This window comes from Neovison vison, chromosome 1, assembly GCF_020171115.1.
Source record: "Neovison vison isolate M4711 chromosome 1, ASM_NN_V1, whole genome shotgun sequence".
NCBI lineage: Eukaryota > Metazoa > Chordata > Mammalia > Carnivora > Mustelidae > Neogale > Neogale vison.
The window spans coordinates 117,916,272-117,933,075 of NC_058091.1; the positions used below are offsets into that span (position 1 = coordinate 117,916,272).

General features: G+C 39.4%; 1 protein-coding gene across 3 annotated transcripts in view; it reads right to left on the bottom strand.

Annotated features, from left to right (window-relative positions):
- The window catches only part of UHRF1BP1 (UHRF1 binding protein 1), a 65,441-nt gene that overhangs the window by 18,449 nt on the left and 30,188 nt on the right, over positions 1-16,804 (bottom strand). Inside the window, exons 5-11 of one of the 3 annotated variants that reach the window (XM_044254994.1) lie at positions 11,073-11,147; positions 9,147-9,336; positions 8,700-8,840; positions 8,098-8,268; positions 7,212-7,404; positions 981-1,067; positions 290-460 (exon numbers count right to left, since the gene is read on the bottom strand). In XM_044254994.1, coding sequence (XP_044110929.1) covers positions 290-460; positions 981-1,067; positions 7,212-7,404; positions 8,098-8,268; positions 8,700-8,840; positions 9,147-9,336; positions 11,073-11,147 — 1,028 coding nt within the window. Of the gene's footprint in view, positions 1-289; positions 461-980; positions 1,068-7,211; positions 7,405-8,097; positions 8,269-8,699; positions 8,841-9,146; positions 9,337-10,870; positions 10,903-11,072; positions 11,148-16,804 lie in introns of those variants that run through there. The other 2 variants (XM_044255004.1, XM_044254998.1) reach the window with 2 other exon arrangements.

Genomic DNA, 16,804 nt, shown 5'->3' on the forward strand with positions numbered 1-16,804 from the left:
GGATATACTAAAGTAAAAGCAAGAGGCTAGGGGCACCTGAGTGGCTCAGAGGGTTAAAGCCTCTGCCTTCGGCTCAGGTCATGGTCTCAGGGTCCTGGGATGGAGCACTGCATCGGGCTCTCTACTCAGTGGGGAGCCTGCTTCCTCCGCTCCCTTTGCCTGCCTCTCTGCCTACGTGTGATCTCTCTCTCTCTCTCTGTCAAATAAATAAATAGATTTTAATATTAAAAAAAAAAAAAAAAAAGCAAGAGGCTAAGCAATAGGAGTCCTCCAGCTCCTTGTAACCTACCTGCTTTCCTCTTGAAGGGAGAATCTACTCCCAGGTGCCAAGGCGGTTTGAGACCCGTCTCCTCCTGCCACTTCTCCATTTTACTCTGAAATTCCATCACCAACTTCTGGGCCCACTGGCCTCGGGTTTCCATGGCCTCACAGTGCCGTACCCAATGCTTGCAGCTGTCCCCTAGGCAACAAAGAAGCAAAAAGGTTTTGGTCCAAGATCATGATCCAACATTCTGATTTTCCCCTTCCATTGGAATAGTCATAGTTCAGAATCTGATCCCTCACCCCAATCCAGACTTCTCTGGGGTAAGTAAAAATTCTCCAGTGGGAACTCAAGTTCTTCTGGATTCCACATGTGACTTTTCCCTAGGGTTCCCTAAAAGGCCAGCTGCTGACTACCACTATCTTTGGCCACAGACGACTCGAAAGGCTCTAAAACTAGTGGAAGTAAGGGGCAGAGCACAGAGTCAAAAGCAACATCTCAACCAATGCCTCTCCTCCTACTTCTTCCCACCACTGATAAAGAATCATCAATAGCAGACCCAACAAGTTTCTTGAAGAGGGCTATTCCCAACACCCCTCTAAGTTGCAATTCCTGGCACACCCTCCTATTAGAAAGTCAGGAATGAACCCAGGAATCTGTCCTCAGTACATGGGTACCTGGGACGCACTAGCACTGCTGCCATTCAGAACTGTCCTACCTGCCCAGTGGAAGGGGTAATAGTCAAATGCCATCTTGCGGAAAGTAAGCTGCATTGCACCGCCCATGAGTCTGTTTGCAGAGACACCTATAAAAGAAAAATAAAGGTGAACAATGGCAGAAGAAATACAGAAGCCTAAATAGCACTTGAAGTACTTCAGTCCTCTGAGGATCAGTTCCAAAGCCTGAGGGCACCTGGGTGGCTCAGTCAGTTAAGTGACCAACTCTTGATTTTGGCTCAAGTCATGATCGCCGGGTTGTGAGACTGGGCCTCACGTCTGGCTCCATACTGGGTGTGGAGCCTGCTTAAGATTCTTTCTCTCAGGCGCCTGGGTGGCTCAGTGGGTTAAGCTGCTGCCTTCGGCTCAGGTCATGATCTCAAGGTCCTGGGATCGAGTCCCGCATCAGTCCTGCTTCCTCCTCTCTCTCTCTGCCTGCCTCTCTGCCTATTTGTGATCTCTCTCTCTCTGTCAAATAAATAAATAAAAAATATTTAAAAAAAAAAAAAAAAAGATTCTTTCTCTCTCTACCCTCCAGCCCTGACCCCCATGCCCCGGCTGCCTCCCCTTTCTCTACAAAAAAAAGCCTGGTTGATACACAAGTGCAACTCAAAGGCCATGATGTCAAGTGATGTAGAAGTCTGAGGCCCTCCTCTCTTCATTTACAATGGTCAACGGACAACACCCCCCAAAAAGTATGGTATCTCTGTAAATGGCTGCCAGATTTCCAGAAAGGCAAAAGAAACAGCAAAACTCAGGATCCAGGGATTACAATCCTAGGTATCCCACCGACACGCTAAAATTCTGATTGATTAGTTCCCCAAAACCTAACAATGCCAGGATTGCTGTTCCTTGGCCCAAGACCTGAAGTAACATAAGCCAAATTCTCCCCAAACAGAAGCCACATTACTTCCTTTCATATCCTGGCCTCAGAGTTAATTATACAATCCTTACATAAAATACATACATAGTACCATGGAATTCCAAACACTGCACTAACAAGGAAACTAAAATATACATACAGAATATTGTAGGTAACTGGAATTTCTAGCATTAAGTCAAATACTATACTATGTTTATCTTGAATTTACATTTAATTCTCACTAAATGAATGAACTTTCCCTCCTTTTTAAAAATATTTTATTTATTTATTTGTGTGTGAGAGAGAGAGAGAGCACAAGCCAGGGGAGCAGCAGGCAGAACAGCCAGAGGGAGAAGAAGGTTCCCCGCTGAGCATGGAGCCCGATGTGGGACTTGATTCCAGGGCCCTAAGATCCATGACCTGAGCCAAAGGCAGATGCTTAACTGACTGAGCAACTTGGCATCCCAAACTTTTTCTATTGCTACCTTATCTCTCCAACTACACTCTAAGAATTGTTAGTAGAGTAGTTAGAATAGAAACTACTTCTCTTACATATGCATATTGTCTGACCGACTCTGTTCTACATTTCTATCTCTTATTAGGGTAAAGGGAAATACCATGGGATCCTCTGGGTGTAAGCTGGTCCATTTCTATCTTGTCTGGATTTTCACCACCTCAAGTTCTGGACTAATCATCATCCTACACTCATGTTCCTTTTTCTCAATCTTTTTGTTCATTATCACTTCTTCTAAGGAACTTACTTAGACATTTTTTCCTAATTGCCTCTTTATGAAATTTTCGTACCATGGATATACTATATATCTGCTTATGTACTATGTCTATCTGTGCTTTATACATAAAAAGAATAAATACAGGGGCGCCTGGATGGCTCAGTTGGTTAAGCGTCTGCCTTCATCTCAGGTCATGATCCCAGCGCTTCCGATTGAGCCCTGCATCAGGCTCCCTGCATAGTGGAAAGTCTGCTTCTCCCTCTCTCTCTACCACCCACCTCATGCTCACTCTCTCTTGCTCTCCCTTGCTTACTCTATCTCAAATAAGTAAGTAAAACCTTAAAAAAAAAGTATAAAGTTTACTCCTTTTATTCAATGCAGGGTGACAAAAGACTAAATTATTCTTTTAAATTAAAAGTTAAATTTAAAACTTAAAGCTATTAATATTTAACAACTTTATAAATATATTTGCTGAGTAACATTTAATGAAACCTATTTCTTTTATAAATTATAATGTATCAAATTATACATGCAAATTAGCAATTTATAGAAATATACAACAGCAATATAATCAAAATTTTTAATTATTCAAAAGTATTTTTCAGAAAAAAAAAAGGAAAATTTAAATAAATTTCTTAAAATTAATTTTAGTGATTTTTTTTTTTTTTAAAGAAAGCTCTAGGGGCATCTGGGTGGCTCAGTGGGTTAAGCCTCTGCCTTTGGCTCAGGTCATGATCTCAGGGTCCTGGGATCAAGCCCTGCATCAGGCTCTCTGCTCAGTAGGGAGCCTGCTTCCCCCCTTCTCTCTGCCTGTCTCTCTGCCTACTTGTGATCTCTCTCTGTGTGTCAAATAAATAAATAAAAATCTTTAAAAAAATAAAAATAAAAAAGAAAGCTTTATGTCCAAAGTTGGGCTTGAACTCACTATCTTGAGATCAAGAGTCACATGATCTACCGACTGAGCCAGCCAGGCACCCCTTAGTAAACTTAACTTTTAACTTTTGCTTGATATGAGAAAAAATCTTTTAGCTAATCTAGCTGCTAGGTATTCATTCAGACTGGGTCAATATTCTTTCTTTTCAGCACTTAGTTAATGATTTGCTGAATAACTTGCAGAATTAAATAATCAAATATATACTATTTTTATTTTTTTCTCTGCCTACTTGTGATCTCTATCCAATAAATAAATAAAATCTTTTTAAAAATTAAAATTAAAAAATAATAATAAAAAGAAAGAAAATAAAATAATAAATAAAAAGAAAATTTAAAAATAATAATAAAAAGAAAGAGCCAATCTGCAACTGCTGTTGGATGATACCATCCTACTTAAAAATGTATGACTGAGGGTACTGGAGGAAGAGGGTTTCATAGCAATGCTCCCTCCATTGGAATTATTTAGATGAAAAAGAACAATAAACTATAGAGACTGAGTATATTAAAATAGGGTCTAGAATTAAAATCAAAATCAAATAGAATTACCAATTATCAACATATTTAAACACATAATCATATATGAGACATAAATGGTAGACAGTCTCCATAAATGAGTAATTAAAATTCTCTAATGAGCTGAGGATAAGGATGAGGACAGCATGGCCTTAAGAGTGATAAAGAAAATTTTGGGGTCACAGGTCTCATCCCAAGGAAGAAGCGTTAAAAACAGGCAAGTGACACTCCTCCCCATCAACCAGTAGCCTCTTCTCTGAAGGCTGGAATATACACTGTTCCAATTTTATTTCAAGAGATAGTGCTGCCCCACCTCAAGCCAAACTGTTGCCAAGGACCCACCAGTTTCCAATAATTTCACCTCCAATACCAAGGGAGAGGTATGCATGTTACTGAAGGGCCCAACATCCCAGGCTATGGTGTCTCTTAATGAAAAAGCAAGTAGATCTCTTTCACAAAGATGGTATCAAAGGCGAAAAAGGAAGCCCCTGCCTCTCCCAAAGCCGAAGCCAAAGCAAAGGCTTTGAAGGCCAAGAAAGTGGTGTTGAAAGGCATCCACAGTCACAAAAAAAAAAAGAAGATCCGCACGTCACCTAGCAACCCAGATACCCTCAAAAGAGCACCCCCAGGGGAAACAAGCCCAATCACTATGCCCTCATCAAGTCCCCCCTGACCATCAAGTCAGCCATTAAGAAAATAGAAGACAACAACACACTTGTGTTCATTATGTATATCAAGGCTAACAAGGATCAGATCAAACAGGCTGTGAAGAAACTCTAGGACACTGACATGGCCAAGGTCAACACCTTGAAATCAGGCTTGATAGAAAGAGGGCGGCACATGTTCATCTGGCTCCTGACTGAGGCTTTGGATGTTGCCAAGAAAACTGGGATCATCTAAACTGAGTCCAGCTAGCTAAATCTAAATTTTTTTACCAAAAGACAAAAACAAAAACAAAACAAGAAAACCCGAACCAAAAAAACCCAAAAATGTAGCCTTTAAGGACCCTCTAGAGCCGCACTGTCCTAAAGAACTTTCTGTGATGATGAAAATCTTTTATGGTCTGTAGATTATACTGAGTACTTGAAATGTGACTGGTGCAAACGAGGAATGGAATTTTTTCATTTATTTAATTTTTTTTAAAGATTCTATTCATTTATTTGACAGAGAGAGAGATCACAAGCAGGCAGAGAGGCAGGCAGAGAGAGAGAGGGGGAAACAGGCTCCCTGCTGAGCAGAGAGCCCGATGCGGGACTCGATCCCAGGACCCCAGGTTCATGACCTGAGCTGAAGGCAGTGGCTTAACCCACTGAGCCACCCAGGCGCCCATCATTTATTTAATTTTAACAGCCAAATGTAGCTATTGGCTATTATACTGGACAAACAGTTCTAGAGCAATGCTATCCATTAGAAATATAATGTGAGCCACATAAGTAATTTTAAATTTTCTAGTAGTCATATGAAAAAGTTTTTTCAAAAGGTGAAATTAATTTTAATACATACTATTACTTATATAATCAATATTTTATCATTTCAACATAAATCAATATGAAAATAATTATCAAGGTATTCTACACTCTGGTTTTCTACTACATCTTCAAAATCCCATGTGTACCTTATATTTGCAGCCCATCTCAATTTGGATCAGCCAGCAGTAGTCATATATGGCTGCATATTAGAACAACTCCAGAGGATCATACAGCCCTTTCTGTCCCACCTAGTTCTCCCCTCCCTTTACACCCCAAATCCTAGGAGAAGAGTCAAATTCACAAGAACTTGTTCTGTTTCTTGTTCCTTACAGAGTCATACACCACACCTGGGTAAGGTGGGATGGGAGTTATCCCCTTATCTAAATATATCTCAACTAAAAATTCCCTAAATTCTACCACATAGATTTATTTTGTGTAATAAATAAATACATGAGGGCTGCAGGGAAGGCTAGTCATTCACGTCTTACTTAGTGTGCACTATGGGTCATGGCCATATGAAGGGGACAGTGTTACATACCCCTCCACCAAGCAAGAGGATGAAACTCTCAATAATATACTTTTTTTTCAATAATATGCTCTTAAATAAAGACCTGTGAAAGGATTCAAGACAAAACAGTAATTGTTTTAGGAAAGAACTTCCAAAATAAGTGGGTGGCAACCCAGTAAGCAATTTCTTTCTTGTGGTTGCAAAAGCAATCTTTATGTTTCACGGCTCCTTTTAGCTGTCTCCAAGTAGGAGTAGATGGGAGTTGAAGTCACTTCAACACCAAGGAAGAGCTAAGCAAGAGAGACAATGCTGCTTGGAGTCCCAGGAAGAAAAAGTAAGTTCCCCCGAGGAAACAGTCTAGGTGTCATCAAGAGGCAGACATAGCCTTCAGAAACGACAAGGCAGTACGAGAAAAACCGACCTTATGAGAGCATCTCAAGCCAAAAGGTGGTGCAGAGGGGAGTATAAAGGAGTGCAGACAGAGTATTAAAGGAACAGGCAGCAGAGGGATAATAATACTGAGTATGTGCCATTAATTAAGGTCCTCCAAATTCAGTATATTATTTCAGTTGAGTCTGACAACAACCAATGAGGTGAAGGAGTCAGGTAAGATTTAACTCAAGTTTGCAAATGAAGAAATTCAAGGTTAAACAAGAGGCTAATTGAGTTCCCCAAGGCTCATGAAGGGAGAAAATGAGTCAATTCCTTTTTCATTTTGAATAAACCTATATGCGTATGTAATGCTAACTGCCCCCAATCAATTTGTAAAAGCATGATGAGAATATAATATAACCCTTCTACTTGGGAAGAAGGCATTTACACATAAAAAAATCTTTAAATTGACTCAAAAGCCTGAAAATCCTGGAGCTTCCTATACTTGAATTTACTTTCCTAGAAGCTCATATCAGTGGCCAGCACTGCCCAAGATAAGCAGGGAAGGAAAAAAGTGTACACTGCTTGAGCTCTGCCCCTGAAGATTCTGACTCAGTGAGGGCTGTGAGAGTGCTGGCCTCTGTATTTTACCAAATCCGGATGCTGGTCCCACCACACCCAAAAGGCTAAAAGCACTACCTCACACCAACAGAGCAAGAGACCACCAGAGACCAAGGCCCAAGGAATGGATGGGATTAAGGGAAGCTTCCCAAAGCACTCCCCATCTTGAGAAGAACAAAGGTGCCGACGGAGCACCAGGCCCAGGCTCAGGCTGACCAGAGTACCTGGCTCTCGGGACTGGCTATCATCGCAAACGTGCAGGTCCAGGCGGGAGATTAGCAGGTGGTAGGAGGACTCCTTCACATCAAATTTCTCAAAGTACTGGCTTAGGCGGCTGCTGCTGCTGTTGCTGCTGCCCTGGCTGCCCCCGAACGCCTGGGCCCAGGACTGCTGGGCACTGGGAGCAGGTGGGGTGATCTACATGTGACAGAGAGCAAAAAAATAAGTCCAAACCCAGAGAGCTCCTCGCAGCCTTTCTTAAGCTTTAGTTCAGTCTGGAGAAATCCACAATTTCACGAGATGGCTGCTCTCTCCTGTAACTGTTCACCTGATAGCTTACATAGACCTGTCCCGCCTAAAGAACCCAAACTCCAAAAAGCCTTGTTATAATTAGTCTTGTAACTCTAGACAGAGTACCACTGTTCTTAGGTCTGAAATGCCCCCCAAGCTCTCACTCCGCAGGACTTAGCTTACTGATGCCAAAACACTGCCTCCTCCAGTAGTCTTTCTTAAATGCTCCCTTTTAGCCCGTGCAGTTAGATGCCTCTTCTTCGTGCTCTCATGGCATAGTGTCTACCTTTATACTGACCACCTCCTATTATAATAATTTGTTTACAGTCCACACTGTAAGGCAGTCAGAGCTCTAAAGACAGGAACAAGAGGCTTATTCTACTTTTCCTCCCAGTGGCTAGTACTATATAGCTAACACACCAGAGGCAGCCAATGAATAGAATAAATTAGAAGCATAAACAAAGCCTATACAAAATGACAAATGCCCCAAAAATGCCTAATGAAGTCTAGACCTCACCTATGTTGGTATGAATTAGATCTGGCCCTCCATCTCTCTAGCCCCCCCACCCGACCCCAAAGGGTGTCTGTTTTGCCTCTAACCTGTACAGGTTCAGGAGCCAGGCTCTTTCTCTGCTGGGCTGACTTCTCCATGGCCTCACTCAGTGACTCTGCATACTTCATCATAGCCTTGAGCTGCGAGTCAGTTAGCACCCAGAGCAGGTCATCCAATAGGAACATCAGCTTGGAGGCTACCACATTGCAATCTTTGGTCTGAAAGGGCCACACAAAACATGGGGTTCAACATCTGGTATCATTCCAACTCCTCAACGTGATTATTGCCTAATTAATTTCAGAGAGGCTTTTCAATACCCAGAACATGAAAAGAAAACAGCAAACACTATGGAGAGTCAATTTCTTATGAAACTACTGTTTTCTGTGGTTAACAAGAAAACAGTAGTCAGCTGCCAGGTGTCTATGTCAGTGTCCCTATGTATAGGTAAAAATTGTGGTTTCCAAAATTCAGGTGACAAGGAGGTGCAAATGTTCACAGAAATCTTCTGTGCAACACTGAATTATAAGCCTGCCACTTTTGATTGTCACTCCTAGGGCCAGTAACATTAAAAAAACAGAGAACAACAACTCTAAGGTTGTCTAAGAGAACAAAAGATAGAAGTTTTCATGAGGGCAGAGAACATACTCACTCTTCTCTTGAGGGCTATTTGGATCCTGCCTTGGTTGGTAATAAGCCTCAGTGGAGTGGTGACTGGGTCCTGATCACCATTGTCTGTAGCATCTGCCTCAATTCGAAGTGTTTGCCAAGTTATTTCCTTAAATGTTAGAACCTAGAAGGAGAGAAAGTAAAATCCTTTAATTCTATGGATGAAATTAACCAAGAGGCAGGAAGTCTAAGGGGGAAAAGACTAGCAAGGGAGAAACTCCCACCATTTCTCAGTTGGGATCCTACCAATAGAATGCAGTGGATCAGAGATCCCTAAAAGAAGGCATGTAGCATTAACACTGGGATTCTTGGGGTCACAGGAATGGGGGACATATCTGAGGAAAACCCCAAAGCAGGAATAATATCCTTTAAAAACCAGTCCTATTTTGAATCTCCTCATTCTCTCCTTTTGCAATACTGGGGCTGTCACCTCTCCTCGGTGGGGGTCAGTGATGCGGGTGAGACGAAGGTCACTCTGCTGCCAGTTGGGGTTGACGCTGTAGCCCTGGAGCTGCCACAATTCAAAAGAAGCGTGGAAAGCCTTGGAGTGAATCTTGATGGTGATGGAATTGACGATGATGAACATTCCCTCCACCACCTTCTCGGCAAAGCCATACTCACTACAACAAATGAAGGAGACCGATATTCAGAAGCAGGTGAGACTTTGTACACACTTTTTACAGTGGAAGACATCAGACAAGATTATTAACAGTTTCTTTTTGGGTGCTAGAACTATGGATGATTTCTTTCTTTTATCTCTCTCTTTCTATTTCTACTTACTTTTTTTAAATTTTGAAAATGTTTTATGATGCAGTACCTTAATTGGATTTTTTGAGGAATGAAATAAAAGAAAAAGAGTTGACCTAGAAATAATCTCCCTTTTGTTAGAAAGAATGAATTAAAAAATATTTTTATAATCCACAAACTACCCAAATGTGAATGTTGTACATGAGGGGAGGTATAACTAAAGAAAGGAAATGCTAGATTTTTATAAAACCTTCAAAGACACAGCATACTCTGCAAAGGTAGTGGGAAGAGGAAAGAAGTACAGCCAGGTGAGCAAGAGGTCAAGAACAATCCCAACTCTACTCTGTCAAATATATCCCAAAAAGCATAGCTGGACTTCCACAGTGAGAGGTCAGAAATGGCAAGAAGAGGAATGAAGGCCATATTAAAGTCCTCCTGGATGTAGAAAAACACAGACATTCTTGACACGTAAATGAAATCAGTTCTCATTACAAGAGATAAAAAGAAGGCGTAGAAATTATAAACTGGAAAAAATATGTATTTCCAATTTATATCACAAAGGGCTAACATCTCTAATGTATAAAGAGCTTCAAGAAACTGAAAACAAAAATACAGGCCAATAAAAATGGGACAAAGTATGGGCAGTTCACAGAGAAGGAAGTGCAAATGATATTAAACATAAAAATGTTCAACCGTACTCACAAATCCCAACTATATTGAGAGACACTTAATTTATAATAGCGGTGACAGAGCAGTAGGGAAAAGATGGTCTTTCAATAACGGCACATGGTCAGTTTGAAGAGAATGACAGAGAAAAAATAATATTAACTCCTATCTTACATCAAACAAAAGAAATAATCATTTTAAGGCCGATCGTATCAGGGCGCCTGGGTGACTCAGTGGTTAAGCCTCTGCCTTCGGTTCAGCTCACAGTCTCAGGATCCTGGGATTGAGCCCCGCATCAGGCTCCTTGTTCAGCATGGAGCCTGCTTACCCCTCTCCCTCCCTCTGTCTCTCTGCCTACTTGTAATCTCTATCCCCCTATCAAACAAATAAATAAAATCTTAAAAAAAAAAAAGACCGATTATATCTAAATGTGAAAGGTCAAACAATAAAACTTTTAGAAGAAAACAAAAGAGAATATCTTTATGCCTTCAGACAGGAAGAGAGTCCTTAAAGCATAAAGGGCAAAAAAAGGCATAAATTACATTACATTAGAATTAATCATTTCTGTTGAACAAAAAAACCATTAAGAATGATAGTGATACTTAGCATCACTCATCAGGGAAATGCAAATGAAAACCACAATGAGCTATCACCTCGCATCTGTCAAAATGGCTAGTATCAAAACAACAAGAAACAAGTTTTGGAAAGGATGTGAAGAAAAAGAAACATTTGAAGGGGCACCTGAGTGGCTCAGTGGGTTAAAGCCTCTGCCTTCGGCTCAGGTCAGGGTCCCAGAGTCCCGGGATTGAGTTCCGCATCGGGTTCTCTGCTCAGAAGGGAGCCTGGTTCCTCCTCTCTCTCTGCCTGCCTCTCAGCCTACTTGTGATCTCTGTCTGTCAAATAAATGGATAAAATCTTTAAAAAAAAAAAAAAAAAAGGAAACCTTTGTGCACTGTTGGTAGGAATGGCGATTTGGTGCAGCCATGTGGAAAAGAATATGGAGGTTCTCTCTCTCTCTCTGTTAAATAAATAAATAAAATATTTTTTTAAAAAAAGAAAGGAAAAAGAAAACCCTAATTCAAAAAGATATCTGCACGTCTATGTTTTAAGCAGCATTATTTACAATAGTCAAGAAACGGGAGCAATCCAATTGCCCTAGCAATAGATAAATAAAGAAGATGTGATATATATATATGCAATGGAATACTCCTCAACCATTAAAAAGAATGAAATCTTACCATTTGTGACAACATGGGTGAACCTAGAAGGTATTATGCTAAGTCAGATAAAGAAAAATACATGATTTCACTTATATGTGGAATCTGAAAAATAAAACAAGTGAACAAACAAAACAAGCTCATAAATACACAGAACACTCTGGTGGTTGCCAGAGGGGAGGAGTAAGAGGTGGGCAAAATAGGTGTAGTGATGAAGATGTACATACTTCAAGTAGTAAAATAAATCAGTCATAAGGATGAAAAGTACAGCACAGGGAATATTGTGAATATTATTGCAATATATGATAACTATACTTATCATTAATATCATATGAACATATAAACACTACCATATGTTATATCATGTTATCACATAATAATCATATATCATAATATCATATGATATCACATATATAATATATGTGATATATACATATATTATATGTGTATATATTAAATATATGTATATATCACATATATTATATATGTGATATCATATATCATGTTATCATATGAACACTACATAAAGTGTAGAGCTATCAAATCACTATATTGTACACCTGAAACCAATAAAACACTGTATATCAACTATACTTCAATTAAAGGGAAAAAATGAAGCAACACTAGGGATGAGCAGGTAGAAAGAAAAGGCCATGTGAGAAAATGCTAAGGAGTCAGCATCTGCAAGCCAAGGAGAGAGGCCTCAGGATCTAGTGATACCTTGATAATAAGACTTCAAGCCCCCAGAACTGTGAGAAAATAAATTTCAACTTATTTGAGATTTACTGAAATTTCAACAATAAATTTCAACTATTTAGGCAACTAGTCTATGGCATTATGTCATGGTAGTCACAGCAAACCAATACAAATGGATATGGGGTTCCAATTTCAGATGAAAAAGCTCTGGAGATTTGTTGCAGGATGTGAGTAGAGTTAACACTTCTGAACTTTATACTTAAAAGTGGTTAAGGGGCACCTGGTGGCTCAGTGGGTTAAGCCTCTGCCTTTGGCTCAGGTCATGATCTCAGGGTCCTGGGATCAAGCCCTGCATCAGGCTCTCTGCTCAGCAGGGACCCTGCTTCCGCCCTCTCTCTGCCTGCTGCTCTGCCTACTTGTGATCTCTTTCTGTCGAATAAATAAATAAAATCTTAAAAAAAAAAGTGGTTAAGATGTGTCTGTTAGCCATTTGTATGTCTTCTTTGGAGAAGTATCTGTTCATTGTCTTTTGCCCACTTTTTGACATGATTATCTGTTTTGTGTGTGTTGAGTTTGAGGAATTCTTTATACATCTTAGATATCAGCCCTTTGTCTGTAGTGTCATTTGTGAGTATCTTCTCCCATTCCATGGGTTGCCTCTTTGTTTTGCTGATTATTTCCTTTGCTGTGCAGAAACTTTTGTTCTTGATAAAATCCCAAAAGTTCATTTTCACTTTTGTTTCCTTTGCCTTTGGAGACATATCTTGAAAGAAGTTGCCATGGCCAATATCAAAGACATATAAATGGCTAACAGACACATGAAAAAATGTTCATCATCATTAGCAATCAGGGAAATTCAAATCAAAACCACATTGAGATACTACCTTATACCAGTTAAAATGTCTAAAATTAGCAGAACAGTAAACATGTGTTGAAGAGGATGTGGAGAAAGGGGAATCCTCTTACACTGTTGGTGAGAATGCAAGTTGGTGCAGCCACTTTGGAGAACAGTGCGGAGATTCCTTAAGAAATTAAAAATAGAGCTTCTCTATGACCCTGCAATTGCACTATTGGGTATTTACCCCAAAGATACAGATGTAGTGAAAAGAAGGGCCATCTGTACCCCAATGTTCATAGCCGCAATGGCCACAGTTGCCAAACTGTGGTAAGAACCAAGATGCCTTTCAATGGAAGAATGGATAAAGAAGATGTGGTCCATATATACTACGGAGTATTATGCCTCCATTAAAAAGGATGAATACCCAACTTTTGTATCAACATGGATGGGACTGGAAGAGATTATGCTAATTGAAATAAGTCAAGCAGACAGAGTCAATTATCATATGGTTTTGCATATTAGTGGAGCATAAGGAATAACACAGAGGACATTAGGAGATGGAAAGGAGAAGTGAATTGGGGGAAATTGGAAGGGGAGACGAACCATGAGAGACTGTGGACTCTGAGAAACAAACTGAGGATTTTGGAGGGGCAGGGGTTGGGGGTTAGGGAGCCTGGTGGTAGGTATTAAGGAGGGCACATATTGCATGGAGCACTGGGTGTGGTGCATAAACAATGAATCTGAGACCACTGAAAAGAAATTTCTTTAAAAAGTGGTTAAGATGGGGGTGCCCTGGATGTCTCAGCTGGTTAAGCGTCTGTCTTAGGCTCAGGTCACAATCCCAGAATCCCAGGATCAAGCCCCACATTAGCCTCCCTGCTCTGTGGGGGAGTCTGCTTCTTCCCGTGCCCTTCACCCCACTTGTGCTATTTCTCTAATAAATAAATAAATAACATATTTTAAAAAGTAAAACAAATTAAAAGATGAATCATACTGTGTGATTCCAACTATATGACATTCTGTAAAAGGAAAAACAATGGAGACAGTGAAAAATACCAGCGGTTTCAGGGGTTGGGGCAGGAATAGAGATAAATAAGTAGAGCACACAGAATTTTTAGGGCTGTGAAAATACCATAATGATAGACACATGTCATTATACATTTTTCCCAACCCAAAGAATGTACAAAACCAAGAGTGAACCTTAATGGGACCTATGGACTTTGGGCAATTGTGATGTGTCAATGTAGGTTAACCACTGTTAACAAATGTACTACTCTGATGAGGGATGTTGATATGGGATATCTGTGCCCCTTCCTCTAACTTTACTGTGAGCCAAAAACTGCAAAATTTGTCTTTAAAAAAAAAAAACAACAAAACCTCTCTGTATGTCAAATTGGATCCTGAACATATGAAAAATGACTTCAAGTGACTTTAAAACACAGCATTTGACCATACTTCTCTAGTGGGATATATCATAAGTTTAAATACATACAAGCACAAAGAAATCAACCATACTCAGTAGTCTTATTGATAGTTACAATACTGGCTTTGTTATTTTTTTAAACAATCGAAAAAAGTGAATCGTTTATTATATTACTGTTGTTAGGAACCATGGTACAGCATATGAACAAAAAATACAAACATTAAATCTAAACAGTTATTTTAAAATCCTCTTTTTTATTTGAATTGAGAAATATCCACATGTTGTCATGATTTATTTTTCTCTTTCTTAAAAATGCCTTTACCCTAGAACTGAACGCGTAAAAGGCCTTATTGCAATGACAACTCAATGAATACAATTTTGCCCAGACTGTTCTCTTTAAATAACATTTCTCACTGAAAGGAATTGGCGTTCCTTGGGAGAAATGTCAGATTCCAGGTCTGAAGTAAGGATGCATATGAGAAGCCTGAAACATATTTTTCTGTCTAAAAGGAAAAAATTACTGGGATCTTCTCCAAAAGACACAGGCAGTGACTTCGAAAGGCTCTCTCTGGCCAAAGATAAGGACATCTGAATATCAAAACAAGTAACGACTATAAATGTATGAAATACAACAAACTTTTTTTTAAAGTAAATGGAAGTGTAGGATGTAAGAAATTTAAATGTAAAAGCATAAAAAGAATGTAAAATAGTAAACCACTCTGGAAAAGTTTGGCAGTTTGGAGCGCCTGGGTGGCTCAGTTGTTGGGCATCTGCCTTTGGCTCAGGTCATGATCTCAGGGTCCTGGGATCGAGTCTCACACTGGGCTCCACACTCAGCAGGGAGCCTGCTTCTCCCTCTCCCACTTGCTCTGCTTGTGTTCCCTCTCACTCTCTGTCAAATAAATAAGTAAGTGCAATCTTAAAAAAAAAAAAAGAAAAGAAAGAAAAGAAAAGTTTGGCAGTTTCTTAAAAAGCTAAATCTTACCTACCATACCTACCACCTGACCACTCCATTCCTAGGCATTTACCCAAGAGAAATAAAAGCACATGACCACACAAAAACTTGTATATGAATGTTCATAGCAGCATTATTCATAATAGCCAAACACTGAAAATAAAGTGTCCACTAACAAGTGAATGGATTAAAACAAAAAAACAAAAAAACAAAAAACAAGCGAATGGATAAACAAATTCTAATCTCTCCACGCAATGGAATATAATACTCAGTAATAAAAGGAATGAACTATTGATACACTCAACAACATGGATGAATCTCAAAATAATTATGCTGAGTAAAAGAAGCCAGACAAAAACCAGTACATACTACATACTATGATTCCTTTTATATAAAATTATAGAAAATGTAAACTAATCTATAGTCACAGAAAGTCATGCTTTAACCCCCCAGTCTGGGGATAGGAGGGCATGAGAAAGGAAAGGGAAGGAATATAAGGGAGAACAACAATATGGTTAAGGGTTAATGGCTATGTTCATTGTCTTGATGACTGCATGGTGTGCATATGCTAAAACTTATCAAACCGTATGCTTTGTACATGTAGTCTATTTTGTGTCAATTATACCTTAATGAAGCTGTTAAAAAAAACATGAATCCAAAAGGATAACTCTCCTTCATCCTCCCCCCACACCCACAAAAAATCTTAGAGATTACTGCTAGTCTATTACTGTTAATAAATGTAATAGAAAGAAAAGAATTATAAAATCCCTGTTTTGCATCAACAGTGAAATATAACAGACCTACACAATTATCATCAATGGTTATCAATGGTCCTTACACCATGAGATGAAGTAGATGAGGACCTTAATCACAATGGATAAATCAGGCCATCATTATCTGAATCCACTGATTAATCTTAACCAAAGGAACATTTTGTGTCTCCTGATATAATAGGAAATACATGGTATAATTTTTAGAGCAGTCTTACCAAGAAAACAAAAATATTTACTCAAATCAAGCCTTTAAATCTTACTACCAGGTTAAAAGAGAAACATTTAAAATATATCCTTGAGGACACAATCAGCCAAAATACAAAATGTGGGAAATTCTTTATCAAAAACAATCTAGTTTTGGGGTGCCTAGGTGGCTCAGTGGGTTAAAGCCTCTGCCTTCGGCTCAGGTCATGACCCCAGGGTTCTGGGATCCAGCCCCACTTCGGGCTCTCTGCTCAGCAGGGAGCTTGCTTCCTCCTCCTCTCTCTTTGCCTGCCTCTCTGCCTACTTGTGATCTGTCAAATAAATAAATAAATCTTTTAAAAAAAAATCTAGTTTCTACAAAGAATAAATAGTATACTAAAGAGTGGGTTTGGGGGGTTGTTTAGAACTAAAGAGCCTTAAAAGGCATATCCCTAAATGTAATATGTGGAGCTCTTTGGAGCCATACTGCATTGGAAAAAATATTTTAGAGACAATTCATAAAATTGAATATGAAATAAGTATTAGATAATATTAACAAATTCCTATTAATTCTGTTGATTGTGATAAGT